We start from the raw sequence: 17,528 nt of genomic DNA on the forward strand, positions 1-17,528 counted from the left end.
GCGACCTGGCCGGAAGTGCGGCAGACTCGTCGTACTCGCGAACACACGCTTGGATTGGCATATACTACCGTCCAAACGCAAGGGATAGGGGGAGCTGGTATTTGCACCTGAGGAGGAGTTGCTAACTAATGTCCCCTTAATCGCGCCATTGTCAACTACATCGATCTGCACAATTATTTAAGATATTAGCTTCTAGGAGACTTGGAAAGAATGCGGATTTATTCAATATTCCTTTAGCGCAGTTCCCGGTCCTACCCACATCGCTAATGAAACCGTCCTAACTGCTGACCTTTTCAAGATGGCGGTCCGCGCGTGCCACTCTCGGGCTCGCGCACCTCCCCAAGATGGCGGCGCCCGAGGCCTGGCGCGCCCGGAGTTGCTGGTTCTGTGAGGTAGCGGCGGCAACGACCATGGAGGCCACGTCCCGGGAGGCGGCGCCAGCGAAGAGCTCGGCCTCGGGCCCCAGCGCTCCCCCCGCCCTGTTCGAGCTGTGCGGGCGGGCGGTGAGCGCCCATATGGGGGTTCTGGAGAGCGGGGTGTGGGGTAAGTCGCGGGGCGAGGGGCTACCTCTGGCAACGAGCGGAGGCGGCCCAGCGGCCGGGGGGCGCGGGGGGCGAGGCCGGGAGGCCTGGGGCAAGGCCCAGCCCGGGGCGCTGGAAGCCACACCGTCGGGTCGGAACTTGAATTCCGTCCCTGACCGGGCTAGACAGAGTAAAGGCGGGGACCAAATCGGCAGGTGGACGCGCACCGCGGCCTGGCTGGGGGGCGCGGGGGGCGAGGCCAGGAGGCCCGGTCTGGGGCCAGACTGGCAGGGCCCGGGAGACAGAAGCTGCAATGACGGGCCGGCCGCGGGCACCGAACTGACGCTCGGGTCGGGCCGGGCTGGGGAGTCTCGGATGTCGAAGCGACGGGCAAGGATGGCCCTGCTGCTTGGGGGCGGGGGCCGAGCTTGGGAGGCCCGGCCTAAGGCAAGGAGTCCAGGCCCGGGGCCACCTAGCCTGACTGTCGCGCGGGGCCTCCCGTGTCTGCTTGACAGACCGCGGGTGCCGAGACTCCGGAGGCTAGGCTGATGGGCGAAAGCAGCCCAGTGGATTGGAGAGCGAGGGGTTGGGGAAGAGGCCGAAGGACTTGGGGCGCCGAGGCCTGTCGGGCGACCCAGGGTTGAAGGGAGCACACTGACGACCGGGGCCTCGGGTGCCAATTTGCTGGAGCGCTGGACTGACGGGCAGGGCAGGGAGCGCCGGAGGCCACTCGGATTGGCCTGAGCGGAGGAAGGGCCCGGAGCGGGTGAAGAAGGGAGGCTGGAGCGGGTCAGCAACCGAGGGAGGCTCGAATGACGGACCGGCGGGAAGGGCCAGGGAGGCCCCAGGCGGGGCGAGGGCCCCGGGATCCCGGCTGGGAGGGGGCGCGTCGCCGCTAGGAGGCCTCGGGCTGAGTGCGAGCGAAAGGAGGCCCCGGGCCTGAAAGCTGCCGGGGACCGACGGCCCGGCCCGGGCTTAGGGCGCCCGGGCCGAGCGGCAAAGGCGGGCCCGCGCCGCCGAGCCGAGGGGCCGGGGAGGACAAGCTGACGAGGCCGACCGGTGGGCCTGGGATTAGGTCGGGCCGGCGCTGGCAGGGTCGCGCACCAGCGCCGAGGGGAGGCCTGCAGTCGGTGGGCACGCGGAGGCCCGACTTTGGGGTGGGCGCCGCTGGACCCAGATCGGCAGCTGATGAGAACAACTCGGGTCGGCCTTGTGAACACTGATGGGGAGCGTGAAAGAGAGGAGAGTGAAGGCTCTGGAGGGTAGGCCTGCCTGCATAGGGGATGAGGGAGGCCTTGGGCCTGACAGACTGGTGGTGTGAGGGGGTGGGGTCCAGAGACCAGGGCTGAAGTTGAGTGAGGAGATCCAGGCCGGGCCTAGGGCCCAGGGAAGGGGGAGGGAGTGGCAGGAGAGAAGGCCTCAGGCCTTGAGGGGGTGAAGGGGTGGGGTTCTGGAGAAGGCCTCAGGAGTGGTGGTAGTGCCTTTGCGAGGAGGGAAGCCCCGGTAAGGTCAGGAGAGAGGGCTTGAGGTCCTGGGATTGGGGATTTGTGGGGGCGGGGGGGTGGGGGGTTGCACTCTGAGTAGGTGGTTGTGAAGAAAAGGCCCTGAAGTTTGGGGGGAGGGGGTTGGGCCTCCAGGAATAAGCCCCAAGGCTGTGGAGACTGGTTAAAGAAGGCCCAGGGATGTGAGAAGGCCCTTGGTGAGGTGGGGGTGGGGCACTGATCCTGAAGAGGCCCAAGTGTTTTCCTGCAGTGGGGAAGACTGTTAGAAGTCCTCAAGCTGGTAGGGGGAGAGGATTGTGGAGGCCCTGTGCCCACAGCTGAAAGGAGAAGGGTCAGGCTGACCCATGGGAAAAAGGAGAAGTCTCAGTGGAACTGGGCAGGGAGTTCAAAAAAGTCCTCAGAAAAATGTGGAAGAAGGCAGAGAAGATTGGCTGTATCAGCCTGGAGCTTCTAGGATGCTAAACTTGGCTAGGAGGGAAGAGGACTGGGAGTGAAGGCCTGGAGTTGGGAAGAGAAAGCATTAAAGGTGTAGGCTGGAAAGAAGCAAGGAAGAGCCTGGCTTAAGAAGAATGGAGAAATGAAGAGAGGAGTTTGTGGATCATAGGGGATGAGACTCCCCAGTGGCTGTGAGAGGGGATGGCTAAACAGAAGATTGGAGGGACAGAGGAGAAAGAGCTCCTACGGGCCTAGCCTAGGTAAACAGTCACAGAGAAAAAGCTGAATCAAGTTAGGCCTCTTAGGAGAGCCAAGTAGGAGGCCTGCTAAGAAGTGCTGTTTTGGAGGAAGGTCTCAATGTGGGCTAACAGCCAAGAAAGGCTTCCTGGAGGCGGTGGATTAGGGTTGCTTTGTGTAGGGAGAGAGAAGGGTAAAGTGAGTAGAGGGAGCAGGAAAGGAGGATACAATGAGGGAAACAAGTAGAATAGGTATGTTATACCTTGAATGCCAGGATATGGAGCTTGGATTTTATCTTGAATTTAATAGGGGCCTACATTAATGTAATAGTTTAGGGAATTAATACTTTCATTCAGCAGGTACATTGAGTTATGCACAAAGATTATACCAGACTCTTGGACATCAAGATTTAATTATTCTACAAGTAAAGATAAAGGAAGATCCTAGATTAGAAGTTTTTGAAAGATTTTCCTTAGATATATATACTCTAAGAACTAAGACATGTTCTTGGAAGGACAGAGAGGCTATTGACAGATAAGAATAATAATAGACAACATTTAATGAGCTTCTTATGGCCAGGCAGTTCTTAAAAAGATTACAAGCATGATTTTCTTTAATTTTGATAACAATATTGTGAGGTAGTTTTTACTACCTCCATTTTAAAATTGAGGAACGGAGTCTTAAAGATGTGAATTTGCCCAGGTATTCATAATTAATAGAATCAGAATTTCACCCAGTTTTGTCCAATTCTAGAGACTAAACCATTTAGCCACAATATTGTAAAGCCTCTCAATCTAGACATCAACAAGAAAAGTTTTGTTTTTATGATATGTTCAATTTAGAGTTAGGGCCTAATTATTTCTATTGTTCATAGGAAAGTTCTAGTTCAGGATATTGCAGGGGCCCAAAGAATGGGAGTCACCAGCCTGGAAGAGTGGGAAGGGAATTCAGGAAAGGCTTATTAATAAAGGGCACATGCTACTTGAAAGATGAGTAGGTGATATGCTGAAAATGGCAAGGACATTCTTGGTAGGGAGCAGCTCAAAAAAGGCACAGAGGTAGAAAGCAGTGTAACATGTTAGGTAAATGAGAAAAGTAGTTTAGTATGGCTCAAGTAGAGGAGGCAAGGCAGGGAACTGGAGAAGTTAGTAGAGCCCAGATTATGATGGACGTCTTTATGACATATATCCAGTAGGACCTTTTAAATGCAGTAAAATAGTTAAATGATTCATTATGCTAGGCATTATGACCAGCTCCTAAATGAGCATATCAGCTTACTTTATTGTCTCACCCTTGAAGGTGTGAATGCCCCTGAAATTCCAGCTGCCAACGAAGTGGCTGAAGATAAGTAGACTAGAGTTTGAGTTAGACTTAGGTTAGCTTCTGCAGATTCCATTTGCCAAATGAGAAGTCAGCCCTTCTGTTTTTCTTTCCATTAAGATAAATAATGCTTGGAACTCTGGGAGAAAAAAGTAAATTTTGTGTTTTGGTTTTTGTAGCCCTCCCAGGCCCAATACTTCAGAGCATCTTACCTCTGCTCAATATATATTACTTGGAGAGGATTGAGGAAACTGCCCTCAAGAAAGGTAAGTGTCTTTCTCTCTCTTTCTCAGTCAGTGATTATAAGCAAGGCACCATGATGTCATCAGGTAAATATTACACCTGATACCCGCCTAGAACTTCCAGCTTTTCAAAAAGTACCCTCACACCTACTTTCTTATGTGATTCCTCAGAGTGTCCAGTGAAACACAAAGCAAGTAATGATCCCAGTTATACTAATAAAAATGAAACCACAGGCACACCACAATTAATAGCTAACCCAGACTAAAGCCCAGGTCTTCTAAATCTTCGTTTTTCTATTTTACCATGCTGTCTTCCAAACCCCTCATTGGACAGATCTGTTAACAGCTAACATTTATCTAACTAATCCTGATGTGCCAAGTGCTGTCCTATGCACTTTACCTGGAGAAACTCATTTAATCTTTTCAACAATTCTATGAAATAGCTATTATTAACTACATTTTGCAGATAAAGAAACTGAGGTACAAAAAAAATTAAGTAAACTTGCCCAAGGTCATAGAGCTAGAGTGTGGTTTGCTGATACTTAAACCCAGGCTGTCTTTAGAGCTAGCACTCTTTACTAGTCTTCTCTATTGCTCCTGTGAACCCAGAGAAGGACAACATTAAAGGCTGATGTGCTTCACTCATGGTGGCCCAAGAGCAGCCAAGTAAATGTGATATTTCTCCCCACAGGCCTCTCCACTCAGGCCATCTGGCGCCGACTATGGGATGAGCTGATGAAGACAAGGCCTTCCAGTTTGGAAGTAAGTTAAGGCACCAGGTAGAGCTCTGGCCTGACTTTGCACAGTGAAAGCAGGAATAGCTTACAAACACAAACTGGGTACTGGTAAAGTGCAGAGACAGGAATGGAGTGAATTTGGGAGGAGATGGCTTGTCACAGGGTTCTTGGCTCTGATGGCTTGTCACAAGGTCTTTCCGTTTGGCATTTGTCACTGACTTGATTGCACACCATGTTTGCAGGTAACACAAAACAGGGAAAGGTAGTAATCACAATGGATGGCAGAACCCAGATTCATAGATGTCTGGACAGGGCTGGAGCAGTGGTCAAACCTGACAAATGAAATTTAACAGAATAAACCAATTTTTCACTTAAGTCTAAAAAATTCCAGTTGCATGACCTCAGGGTAGGAGGTGGAGGGGTCTGGCTCAGCAACAACTTGTATGAAAAAGATTAAGGGGGTTAGTCAACAATGTGCTAAAGCTACTGATATAATGACTCTACTCTGAGCTATGTGAATCAATGTAACTATAATATAAGCTGAAGGACAAGGGAGATGATAGGCCTACGTGGCTCTGCAGTGGTCAGGCTATCCTGGAATATGGAGAAAGAAGTCAAGGCCACATCACGTGAGTCACATTTGGAAGACTGGAGATGTTGTTCCTGAAAAAGAAGAGTTGGGGAACATGAACTATCTTGAAATATTTGAATGATTCTCACATAAAAGAGGGATTGATAGACTTGTTCTGATAGAAGCTAAAGAAGAATAAATTTCTGCCAAACTGAATGTAGAATTTTTAAGCTCTGAGCTTATTGGTGATGAAACAAGCTAATGCCAGAAGTAACCTTCCCATCTCTAAGTGTTCAAATAGAGTTTAGCTAACTACCTGATACAAGGGTATTGTAGAAGAAAATCAGCATTTTAAGAGAGGTTGGACAAGATGACTTTAGGGTTCCTTTTAACCCTGAGATTCTGTTATTCTTCGGTTCAGATATAACTTGCTCTTATTTAAGCAGAATTTCTTCTGCTGTTCCATAACTAGGGGACAGCACAGATTGAGTTCAATAAACATTTACTAAACTTACCACATACCAGGTCTTATGTTAGGTATTGGAAGCACAGACACAGTCCCAGTCTCTCACATTTAGCGGGGAAGCCTGCAAACAAATATATCGTGCATGGTGGGAAAAGTGGTGTGATAGTAGTAAGGAGGTTGAGGTAGAAGGGAGCATGACAGTCTTTCCTGGGAAGTAGTATTTGAACTGGGCTTTAAATGGTGGATGAGGCCAAATGATAAGACAAGTTGTTTTTTTTTTTTTTAAAGATTTTATTTATTTGACAGAGAGAGGGAACACAAGCAGAGGGCGTGGAAGAGGGAGAAGCAGGCGCCTCGCTGAGTAGGCAGCCCGATGCGGGGCTCGATCCCAGGACCCTGGGATCATGACCTGAGCTGAAGGCAGATGCTTAACGACTAAGCCACCCAGGTGCCCCAGAAGACAAGTTCTTATCAGGAGATTCAATTTCTGGGGATGCACTGGGTTCAGTAAAATTCAGCTCCATATCCTTCAGCTTTCCCCTTCCAGATCTGGACACAACTCCTGAAGTTCAGTAGGATAATCCTAAGGCCCAAGAAAGTCCTCAGGCACTATGAACAGGAATTAGGCCTTATGAGGAAGAAAAGTGAATGCAAGATTAGAAAACACTAAAGGTGTATGAGATTCACTTCGAATCTCAACCATCCCAAGCAGTATGGTTGACTAGCAGATGATGGAGATCGGAACATCTTTCACTTAGAGTAAGCTTTTTTCCTCCAGTATTATCTCAGACTTCCTGGTAGTTTGTTATCTTTTCTTGTCTCAGAGCATTTCAGAATGCTTGGGAAACCCCAGGCTTGGTAACCTTACAGTCCCCTAGACAGAGGTTATTCCAAAGAGTGCCTTCTTCTTTTTTACATGACAGTAACCTTAACTTCATAATTCAGAAACACTTATTGAGTGCCTGCTCAATTCCAGGCACTGTGCTAGGTTCTAGGGATACAGTGGTGAACAAGATAGAGATAGCCCTCATTGCTTATAAAGAAATAGAATCTCAAACAGTGTAGTACTACTGTATGTGTATTAAGAGATCTGTAGAATAAAATAGATATTCTTGAAGCAAAGCAATGGGGAAATGAAGGCTTATTCAATAAAGGATTCTCTGGTTATTGGTTAACTATTTGGGAAAAAAAAGAGCCTCATTTTACAATATGCTTAAATAATTTCTATATGGATTAAAGATTAAATTGTAAAAAATAAAAGCATAGAAAAACTAAAAAAAGAATAAAGGTGATTGGTTATTTAATCTCAAGTTGGAGAGTGTTAATTATTAAATGGATAGAATCAAAAAAGCAAGCATGGACATATTTGGCCATATAAAATGCCAACACAATTTAAAAGGCACATAACCTAAGAAAGAATGTTTGCAACAATATTTGTAAAACAAGAGGATAGAGGGAATAAGAAAAACTATCCTAGTAGAGTAAGATTGGGACAAGTCACAAAATATACAAAAATCTCCAATAAAATATATTCAATCTCAATAGTAAAAAAATGGGAAAGTATATAACTCTCAAGTATATATATTATATACTTATATAAAAATAAGTATATATAAAATAGAATTTATGGCATATAAAAATTGAAATATTCATGAAGATTTCAGGATGTTCATTACAGCAACTTAATATTAAAAAGCTAGCAACAGTTTATTCAGTATGTAGGAATTATTGATTATAGTACATTCCTATTTTTAAAATATTAATAAAGTCATATTCTGCAAACACCTAAATGCATGGTGGTAAAAATGTAATGACACAGTGGCATAATGTTTTAAAAGCCCAGCATTTGAAACTATTCAGAATTGTCTCACTGTTCTAGAAACAATTATCTGTAGCTATTCACATTTACTTATACACTGGAAAGAATGGGTTTACAGATTTTATCTTTGCACAATGTTTGTTACCAGAAAAATAGTGGACCATAGTTTATGAACATCTGCTGCTCTGTTTAGTACAAGAAAATGTTTAGCCTTCCCTAGTTTGTACACCTACTTCCTCCCCAACTAGTCCCTGAGCCACCAGGCTGTGGATGGGCCAAGGACTGTGTTGATAGGCAAATGTCATTTCACCTCTTTGGTGGTGCCTCATTTCCCCTACTCTTGCCCAAAAGAATATGTTGAAATCACTTTGCATTCCCTGAGCAATAGTGTACAAGTCCACAAAATAAGTGCCTTGAACTATTAGCTATTTTTCAGCTTTGAAGTTTAGCAGAAATTCTTCTAAGGGGTGGTGATGGAGTAAAGTGCAGTGAACATAATTGAGATAGTTGTTGTAACTAACTTTACTCATTTAATCCTTACAACTCTGATGTAGGTAGGTTACTTTCTGACTTTACAGATGATGAAACTGAGGCAGAAAGTGGTAAAGTGGCTTGTCTGAGGTTATAGTTAGTGAATGGCAGACCCAGGATTCAAGATGAGGCAATGTGGCTCTGGAGCTCATGCTCCTAATCACTATATCATGCTGTTCTCCCTGCAGTTGTCTGGGGTGTTCCAGTTTCAAATATTCTCTTCCACTGTCTTCATCAACCAATAAGATGTATGAAAAAAACCCACTAAGTTATCTAAACTACATATTCCATATGCCATATGGTCAGAAATAGCCATAGTGTCCTGGTTTATATCTTTGTCCATATTTTGGGCCGAGAATGTTTCACTTGTGAAGTTAAAGCTTTGCTAGATTACCTGCAGGTGTTTTCCAAGGCTGTGAGCGTGGGCCAGTGAATGTGTAGGAAAGTGTTAGAGGTAGGATTCAGGAATATCCTCTCTGCTTCCACTCGAGGCTGAATGGAGATTTTGTTGCCAGGTATGTTTTCCTGGTCCCTCAGCACTCCCAAACTGTTGCTGGTGAGAGAGGTCCTTCCCTCTTTTTGCTACCATGCAGTTAGTTCAAACATGAAGTCATTCCTAATTATTACCACAGCAGGCAGTGTTATGGGGAATAGCCAGGGCAAAGGGAATGTCACTTTTGCTGAGAACTACAGGGGTCCAACTCCTACTAAGAACCTCTGATATAAATTACGGGTCCCTCTGGTATGAGGAAATGCATAGAGGTAGGGTAAGTACCAAAGAGAAGTGTCTCTTAGTTTTGGGGAACTTCAGGCCCCCACTATCTTTTGCTTCCAGCCGAATAAGCACCCTGCTTAACAGGCTCTGCCTCCATCAAGTCCATTTCACATTGCCCATTTGGGCTAATTATTACCATTAGCAGTAACAGAAATAACATTTTGTATTTTACAGTTTATGAAGTGCTTTCACTTGCACTGTCTCATTTGATCTTCAGAACCTGTGAAGCAACTGATATTATCCACGTTTTACAGATGAAGAGGTTCAAGAGGCCTGAGTATAGTGGCAGAGATGACACCTGTGTCAGAGTCAGCAGACTTTGTTGTGCCTGAGAGAATGGGGACTTAAAAGTGTGTCCTCTGGTGGTGGTGGGGATAAGCAGTAATTGCAAACCTCCTACATACATCAGAATCATCTGAGGGAGGTTTAAAAAACAGACACATGGGCCTTACTGCAGATGCAACACAAGAGAATTCCCAGATACCTGGCATATGAATTTTCAAAAAAGAAAAGCTCCACAGTCAATTCTGATGTGCACGAAAGGTTGAGAAATACTTGGATTCAGAGTTTTTCTAAGTGTTCTGGAATACTCTGATGAAGTCTCATATGCATCAAAGCCAATAACTACTGCCTTGGAGAAAACCAATCTAAGATTTGGACCCTGATCTCCAAGAATTTCTAATCTGGTTGGGATAACACATGTACATCATGAGACAGGCCTACCAACATTTAAGACCCAAATAATCGGAGTAGCAGAGGAGTCCCACAGGAGACAGGGAGCGGAGTAAAAGGGGGCATACAAAGAGACACTGAGATGAACCACCTCAACGAGAGTAAAATGTTAGTAGGTCCTCTCAGGAAGCCAGCAATGAAGAGCATTTCTGGCAGATATAGGAAAGGGCATAGAAGGCAGGTTTGGGTCAGTAAGGTGATCAGTTTGACCAGAGCAAAGCGTTCATGTGAGCAAGATGTGGGAGATAAAGCTTCTCAGAGGCCATATTGTGCCAGGCCGAGGAACTTCAGATTAGCCCTCAGCTGTGGAAAGATTTAGGAGGGGGGTGTGGTTAAAGCAGAAGGTAATCAGATGTGTTTTGCAAAGATGAATCCAGTGGACTTGCATGAAAGTTTGGAAAGGGGAAAAAAGGAGATGGCGGAACAATCAGGAAGCTAATGAAGTGGTCAGATGTGAGGTGGTAAGGGTCTGAACAAAGGTGGTAATGGTAAGAATGGAAAGTTGGGATCAGGTTTTAGAAACAGACATGGAAGAAGTTACAGGATTGTTTCACTTGAATGGCAGGCACTATAGCAAAATCTCTGGAACCAAATTTCCTGGGTTCCGTCTCGATTCTACCACTTACCGATGTAACCACAGGCAGTAACCAACCTTTGTGCCTTGTTTTCCCTACCTGTAAAATGGGGCTAATAGTAATACCTCAAAGATGTGAAGATTAAATGAATTTGTGCAAATTTAGAATGTTGCCTGGCTCAGCAAATAGCCATTCGAAAGGAGGAACCCCAGATGAGGATGGTTCAGTGGGTATCCTCTTAGTATCACAACTGTCTGGCATGTTCTCTGCTTTCAGAGTGTGACCTGTTGGCGAGCCAAGTTTATGGAAGCCTTTTTTTCCCATGTTCTACGTGGGACCATTGATGTATCTTCTGACAGGCGTCTCTGCGATCAGCGCTTCTCACCTCTTCTGCACAGCTCCCGCCACGTCCGGCAGCTCACCATCTGCAATATGCTGCAGGGTGCGACGGAGCTGGTGGCCGAGCCTAACCGCAGGGTTCTGGAGACCCTGGCCAGTTCCCTGCACACCCTCAAGTTCCGCCACCTGCTGTTCTCTGATGTGGCTGCTCAGCAGTCACTCCGGCAGCTGCTGCATCAGCTTATTCACCATGGGGCTGTCAGCCAGGTGTCGCTCTACTCCTGGCCTGTGCCCGAGTCAGCCCTTTTCATCCTTATCCTCACCATGAGTGCTGGCTTCTGGCAGCCAGGCCCTGGCGGCCCACCTTGCCGCCTCTGTGGAGAGGCCTCCCGAGGCCGGGCCCCATCCCGAGATGAAGGATCCCTCTTGCTGGGCTCACGCCGGCCTCGCAGGGATGCTGCTGAGCGATGTGCAGCAGCCCTGATGGCCTCTCGGCGGAAGAGCGAAGCCAAGCAGATAGCCAGAGCCGCACCTGCCACCCGGGTAACACGCCGGAGCACACAGGAGAGCCTGACAGCAGGTGGGACAGACCCCAAGAGGGATCTGCACCCTCCAGCAACGTCCCATGAGGCGCCTGGCACCAAGCGGCCATCCTCTGCTCCAGCCACCAGCTCCTCTGCCTCTGCCTCCTCTTCCACATCCTCATCCAAACGGGCTCCAGCTAGCTCAGCCGCACAGCCCAAGCCCCTAAAGCGTTTTAAGCGAGCTACAGGGAAGAAGGGTCCTCGCACCCGTCAGGGGTCTGGTGCAGAGTCTGAAGACCTGTATGACTTTGTTTTCATTGTGGCTGGTGAGAAGGAGGATGGGGAAGAGATGGAGATCGGGGAAGTGGCTTGTGGAGCTCTGGATGGATCAGATCCCAGCTGCCTGGGGCTTCCAGCACTGGAGGCCTCCCAGCGATTCCGCAGTATCTCCACCTTGGAGCTGTTCACAGTTCCGCTGTCCACAGAGGCGGCTCTGACACTGTGCCACCTGCTGAGCTCCTGGGTGTCTCTGGAGAGCCTCACACTCTCCTATAATGGTGAGTGCCCTGCAGGGGCAGGGATGGGTCTCACAGCGGCACCAGCCATGTGCCCAGCCCTGTGGAGGGGAATAGGGAGTATGATCAAGCAGCTGCACATGAGGCCCTGCCTGCTTCACAGTGGGACAGAAAGCATGCACCTGAAATAGGGCAGACTTCCATTGCTGGGGAAGAACATGAGGTCTGTAGGCTTGATTTAGAGTTGTAAGCAGAGGTTCCTGAGAGGCAGTAAGGGCCTGAAGAAGGAGTACATTTTAGCTATGGTAGGCAATCCACAGGCAGGGTGGGAGCAGTGGAGTGTATGGAGGGCCCAGTGAAGGCTAAGGTTGGGTCCCTCCAGTCCTGTCAAAGCAGCTGTGCAGACAAGAAGGTATAGAACACATTTTTATCAGACCAGCAATCTATGAAGCAGTCCTCAGTTCTTACCCATGCCTGGCTGTGTCCAGCTAGCCGAACTTCAACTCCGCAAATCCACCAATCTCCGTCACTTGGTGAGCACAGATGGAGAAAATCACACAACTGTGCAGACTGGTGCTACTATACATTCAGTCTTCAATCTTATATGGATCCTATGTTTGCAACATTAACTCCCATTCCTCTCCACTACTTCTAAATGTTTCCCCCTTTTCCTTTCTCAGCAGAGGACTTCACTTCCTACTTCAGAGAACATAGAAGCCATTACACATGAACTTCAGCTTGTTAACCAACCCAGAATTCTACATCTACACTCATCCTTTCCTCTTTCACAATGGGAGAGATGGCCATTCTAACTAGGGCTCTTACCTGTGCTCTGGATCCACACCCTCTTGCCTTCTTAGGAAAGCTTGTTTCTCAAATACCTTAGTAATAACTAACTTTTATATACTGCTTAATATGTGTCTGGCATAATTTAAGTATTCTGTTAATTGAATCCTTACAACAACCCTATGAGGTCAACTGCCTTACCCAGGGTAACCTCACTAGTAAATTGTAGAGCCAGAATTCAAACCCAGGCAACCTGATTCCAGAATCCCAAGGTTTTAAACTCAATGTTGCCTTCCTTCTCCAAGGTCTTCCTTGTCACTAAGTCCAATACATACTTTTCAGTCGTCCTCTTATATTAATTCTTAGCAGCATTTGCTGCTATGAAACAGCCTTCATGAAATACTCTCATTTTCACTACCTCAAAAAATTTCTTTTCCCCCTTTCTGGACATTACTTGTTATCAATGTTCAGAGTTCCTCAGAGCTCTGTCATTTTACACATACGTCCTGGATGGTTTTGTCCATTCTTTTGGTTTCAAAAGCCAACTATGCTGAAGACTCCTCAATCTATGATAAGGGTCTACTCCAGATCTTCCTAAACTCTAGAACCATTTCAGCCAGGTGACTACTAGATATCATTTCGTAAACCAACCTGAATGCATCTCCTCCCCTTGTGCTTGATCCTCCTATTCTGTCAGTGACCTTGCAGCTCTCAGCTGCCCAGAAGACAGCTGGGTTCTTTTGCACCTCTTCTGTTTTTAAGATCTTTCAAATCCACTTGTTTATCTCCACATCTTAATTCAAACTACTGTTATTTCTCACTTGGATTCATTAACAGTTCCTCCCATCTACACCGTAGCCCCAGCCTTTTTTTTTTTTTTTTTTTAAATGCAAAGGCCATTCATTCACTCACTTAGAAACCCTTCAGCAGTTTCCTGTCACATACTCAATTTACTTACAGGTCATTCGTGTTCTCACCCCTGCTTACCTTCGTAGTGGCATCTGGAACACCCTCTCCCCCATACTTTACACACCAGCCCACTGAGTGTTTTTCAGTTCTTGGAACCTGCCACTCTTCTTTCTTCGGGCCTTTATATATGTTGAGTTCTCCCTGCCAGTCACTCCTCTCCCTCTGTTTAGCCTGTCTCCTTTGTGTTCTTTAGGACTCAACTGGAAAGTCTTTACTGTTAGAAGCTGGACTGGGTACTAAGTACTCATCCTTTGTGTTTTCACAATACCCTACTTCCCCAGCTCCCCTCACACATTTTTGTTGTCCATCAAGCTACATAGCCAGGAATGACATCTACTGGTCATCACTGTCTAGCAAAAACTATATTTACTAGATACTGGGTAAGGTATAGCAGGAGGAATGAGTCCACAGGAACCCGCTCAGTCCAAGGGGAGATAATATTTGCTTTGTGGCATTAAGCCTTTGCTCTAACCCTTCTGGATTCTGCTCACTTTTGTAGGGTGTGATTACCCTTTTTTTGCTCTATTCCCACCCAGTTAATCCTTAAAGTATTCCCTACTGGGTCATTGTCACTCCACTGCTTAGAATTCAGATGTTCCATGTGACCTATAAAAAAAGTCCAGAGACTGCTGCTGCCCCCTGGGCCTGTCATTCAGCTTGCAGCACAAAATGCCCCTACTCTCTTCCTCATGTTACTATCTTCTGTTTTGTGACTGCCCTCACTGATGCAGTCATAGTAGGGCCATGGCCCAGTACAGTAGACATCAATTTGCTGGTTACCTGAGGAGAAAGCAAGACAATGAATGGTTGAAACAAATGATTTTAACTAACCTGATCCAAAGCTCAAGAAATTTGGCAGTTATCAACAGAAATATCTGGAGTTGTCTTTGAATGTCACTTCTGACGACACTCCCACATGACTGACCTAACTTCTTTCCTGTCATAGGCCTGGGCTCTAACATCTTCCGCCTGCTGGACAGTCTGCGGGCCCTGTCAGGCCAGGCTGGATGCCGCCTCCGAGCCCTGCATCTCAGTGATCTGTTCTCACCACTGCCCATTCTGGAGCTGACACGTGCCATTGTGCGAGCCCTGCCCCTACTGCGGGTCCTCTCTATCCGTGTTGATCACCCCAGCCAGAGGGACAACCCTGCTGTGCCAGGGAATGCAGGGCCCCCTAGCCACATAATTGGAGATGAAGAGATACCAGGTGAAACAATGTGTGTGTGTGTGTGTGTGTGTGTCCTTGTCCCCACACAAATGTGAAGTTGAGGAAGGTGGGACAATCTCTAATTCAGGCCTGGTAAACTCATTCCTCAAAAAGGGAATGAAATCCATTCCCTCTTTAGAGCCTGCTTTTCAAAGATAACCATGGCCTGAAGAGGGCTTAGACCACTATAAGCCCAGTAGGAAGTGACCGTGGCAGATTGGTCTCTAGAAAGGCAGTCTAGGTCGCTCTTCTTTATATTCCTTTAGGTCCTGTTTCCTATGTCACCACTCTGCACATACTTAGTTTTTTGAGTAGTCTTGTTTTCCTGGACTAAAAGTTCCAGAAGGGCAAGGACCAAATCTCATTTAGTGCTGTTCCCAGAACCTAGCACAGTACCTAATGTGAAGTGCATACCCAATTGCAAGTAAATGAATCAGACTTTTTAGTGAATCTCTAAAGAACAGGATGGAACCTGCTCTGGGACAAGGGAGATGGCCAGCGATAACCTTTTCTCCCTACCATATCCAGAAAACTGCCTGGAACAGCTGGAGATGGGATTTCCGCGGGGAGCCCAACCAGCCCCACTGCTCTGCTCTGTACTGAAGGCCTCAGGTTCTCTGCAGCAGCTGTCTCTGGATAGTGCCACCTTTGCCTCTCCCCAAGATTTTGGGCTTGTGTTACAGACACTCAAAGGTAGGACCCAGCTAGAATGGTAAAGGGAGGGCAGGAGACCTTGTATCATTCTTTGGCAAAGTTAAGGTCTATGGCCTCTGCCCCCACACAGAGTACAACCTGGCCCTGAAGAGGCTGAGCTTCCATGACATGAACCTGGCTGACTGTCAGAGCGAGGTGCTCTTTTTGCTACAGAATCTGACTCTTCAAGGTAAGTTCTTCATCCAGAACCTGGGGCATTCCTGGATCTTCACGGTGGCTCTGCCACTGTTTCACTGAATGAGCGAGCCACTGTTTTCCTCTTGACCTTATATCTTCAACTATAAAATTGCTATAGAACCTGCATGATCTTCCTTCTAAAAAGTCCCAAACTCAATTCCTCCTATAAGAAACATGGGAAAATTATTAACTTTGAGAGTGCCTCATTCAAATTTTTCTTACCTTTCAGTGGCTGGCAGAAATGGCGGTGGTTAAGGATAAATATGCTGTGTCAGCCTCCCCTTACCCCTAATGCCTAATGACTTGCCTAATGCCTAATGACTTGCCCCTAATGCCCACTCCTGTAGAGGGCAGTTAGTGGGTAGAGGGGGGAAATTAAATGGAGAACTATTCATGTAGAGAACCTCCCAACAGTGAATATTGGGCTCAGTCTCTTGTCTGAATCTGATCTAGTTCCAGTCTTGCTTAGGGTCTTGGAAAATTCCCTTCCTTCTGGGCTTCTATAAAAACGTTCACACCTCTTGCTAGGGCCAATTGAGACAGGAGGGGGAGCACCAAGTCCTAATGATAGCCATCAGAATTTATTCTAATTTCTCTTGACAGAGATTACCTTCTCCTTCTGCCGTCTGTTTGAGAAGCGCCCAGCCCAATTTCTGCCTGAGATGGTTGCTGCTATGAAGGGCAACTCCACACTGAAGGGCCTCCGGCTGCCAGGGAACCGCCTGGGTGGGGGCAGGGCCCTGGGAAGGGACAGGGGGAATGAGCCAGTCCTTGGACTTAGAAACTCAGTGGATGAAGGCATAGGCCTCTCCACTGGGAACATGGGGGTTGGAATATAGTTCTGTGCTGGAGCTTCAGGAGGCTGGGCTTCTCTCTACCAGAACTGGATTGGGATACCCTTGTTCCTGTTGGGTGGTTACAGACAGTTCTCCCCTTCTCCCCAGGGAATGCTGGCTTGCTGGCCCTGGCAGATGTTTTCTCAGAGGATTCATCCTCCTCTCTGTGTCAGCTGGACATCAGGTACATGGGGAGGGGGAAGGGACAAGGGATGGAGTTTCAGGGATATAGGAATTAGTTGTTTCCTGGGTGTCTAATCTGTCTCACCCCTACCAGTTCCAACTGCATCAAGCCAGATGGCCTTCTGGAGTTCGCCAAGCGGCTGGAGCGCTGGGGCCGTGGAGCCTTTGGTCACCTGCGCCTCTTCCAGAACTGGCTGGACCAGGATGCAGTCACAGCCAGGGAAGCCATTCGGCGGCTCCGGGCCACTTGCCACGTGGTTAGCGACTCGTGGGACTCATCCCAAGCCTTTGCAGATTATGTCAGCACCATGTGATGGGGCCCATGCTTCACAGGCCCATGCTCAGTACCATCAGCTTGCAGGGGCTGAGACATGGGCTGCGACATGGGCTGCCCAGAACTCCCAAACACCAATTCTGTCTTTCTCTTTCTGCCACCTTTTTTTCTCTTTTTTTCCTTCTTCCCTTGCGCTGAGGTTCCTGGTGGCCTTGATGGGGCTCAGCAAAGGTATTCCCACAACTGGATGTAGAGCCTCTGGGCCCCTTACCCAGTACTCTGGGAACCCTGGGCCAGGTTACAGTGCTCCTCAGTCACTGAGGACAGCTCCCCTCCCCCTGCCCAAGGTTCCTGCTCTCCTTCCCGAAGCAGGCACCCAGGCTTTAGAGAAGTTTAGGAGTGTCCACTACCAGGCCTCTTCTCCGCCGGGCTTACCATGCTGCTCCCAGGCCTCAGTCCCTTTCATACCTTTATTCCTTTCTTTTTTTTTTTTAACCAAAAAGTTTTTCTTATAAAATAAACTTTGGGCAAACATCACACA

General features: G+C 47.6%; 1 protein-coding gene across 2 annotated transcripts; it reads left to right on the top strand.

The window, feature by feature from the left end:
- The first annotated feature begins 309 nt into the window (after positions 1–309).
- On the top strand, positions 310–17,515 carry LRRC41 (leucine rich repeat containing 41). 2 transcript variants are annotated; one of them, XM_046010117.1, is made up of 10 exons: positions 310–543; positions 4,195–4,281; positions 4,949–5,019; positions 10,740–11,883; positions 14,543–14,803; positions 15,332–15,496; positions 15,588–15,686; positions 16,298–16,420; positions 16,639–16,714; positions 16,808–17,515. In XM_046010117.1, the coding sequence occupies exons 1-10, from the start codon at positions 345–347 to the stop codon at positions 17,025–17,027; spliced, it is 2,445 nt and encodes an 814-aa protein (XP_045866073.1). In that variant the 5' UTR covers positions 310–344; the 3' UTR covers positions 17,028–17,515. The 2 variants fall into 2 exon arrangements, with proteins under 2 accessions (XP_045866073.1, XP_045866077.1); XM_046010121.1 differs by lacking the exon at positions 310–543 and adding an exon at positions 603–1,783.
- Positions 17,516–17,528: the final 13 nt, after the last annotated feature.

Source organism: Meles meles, chromosome 1 (assembly GCF_922984935.1).
Source record: "Meles meles chromosome 1, mMelMel3.1 paternal haplotype, whole genome shotgun sequence".
NCBI lineage: Eukaryota > Metazoa > Chordata > Mammalia > Carnivora > Mustelidae > Meles > Meles meles.

Excerpts from the sequence above, each read along its gene's own strand:
- LRRC41 (XM_046010117.1), top strand. The coding sequence starts at position 345 with ATGGCGGCGCCCGAGGCCTGGCGCGCCCGGAGTTGCTGGTTCTGTGAG. Across the intron at positions 15,687-16,297 it reads ACAGAATCTGACTCTTCAAG|AGATTACCTTCTCCTTCTGC; the intron begins GTAAGTTCTTCA and ends TTCTCTTGACAG. Across the intron at positions 16,715-16,807 it reads CTGTGTCAGCTGGACATCAG|TTCCAACTGCATCAAGCCAG; the intron begins GTACATGGGGAG and ends CACCCCTACCAG.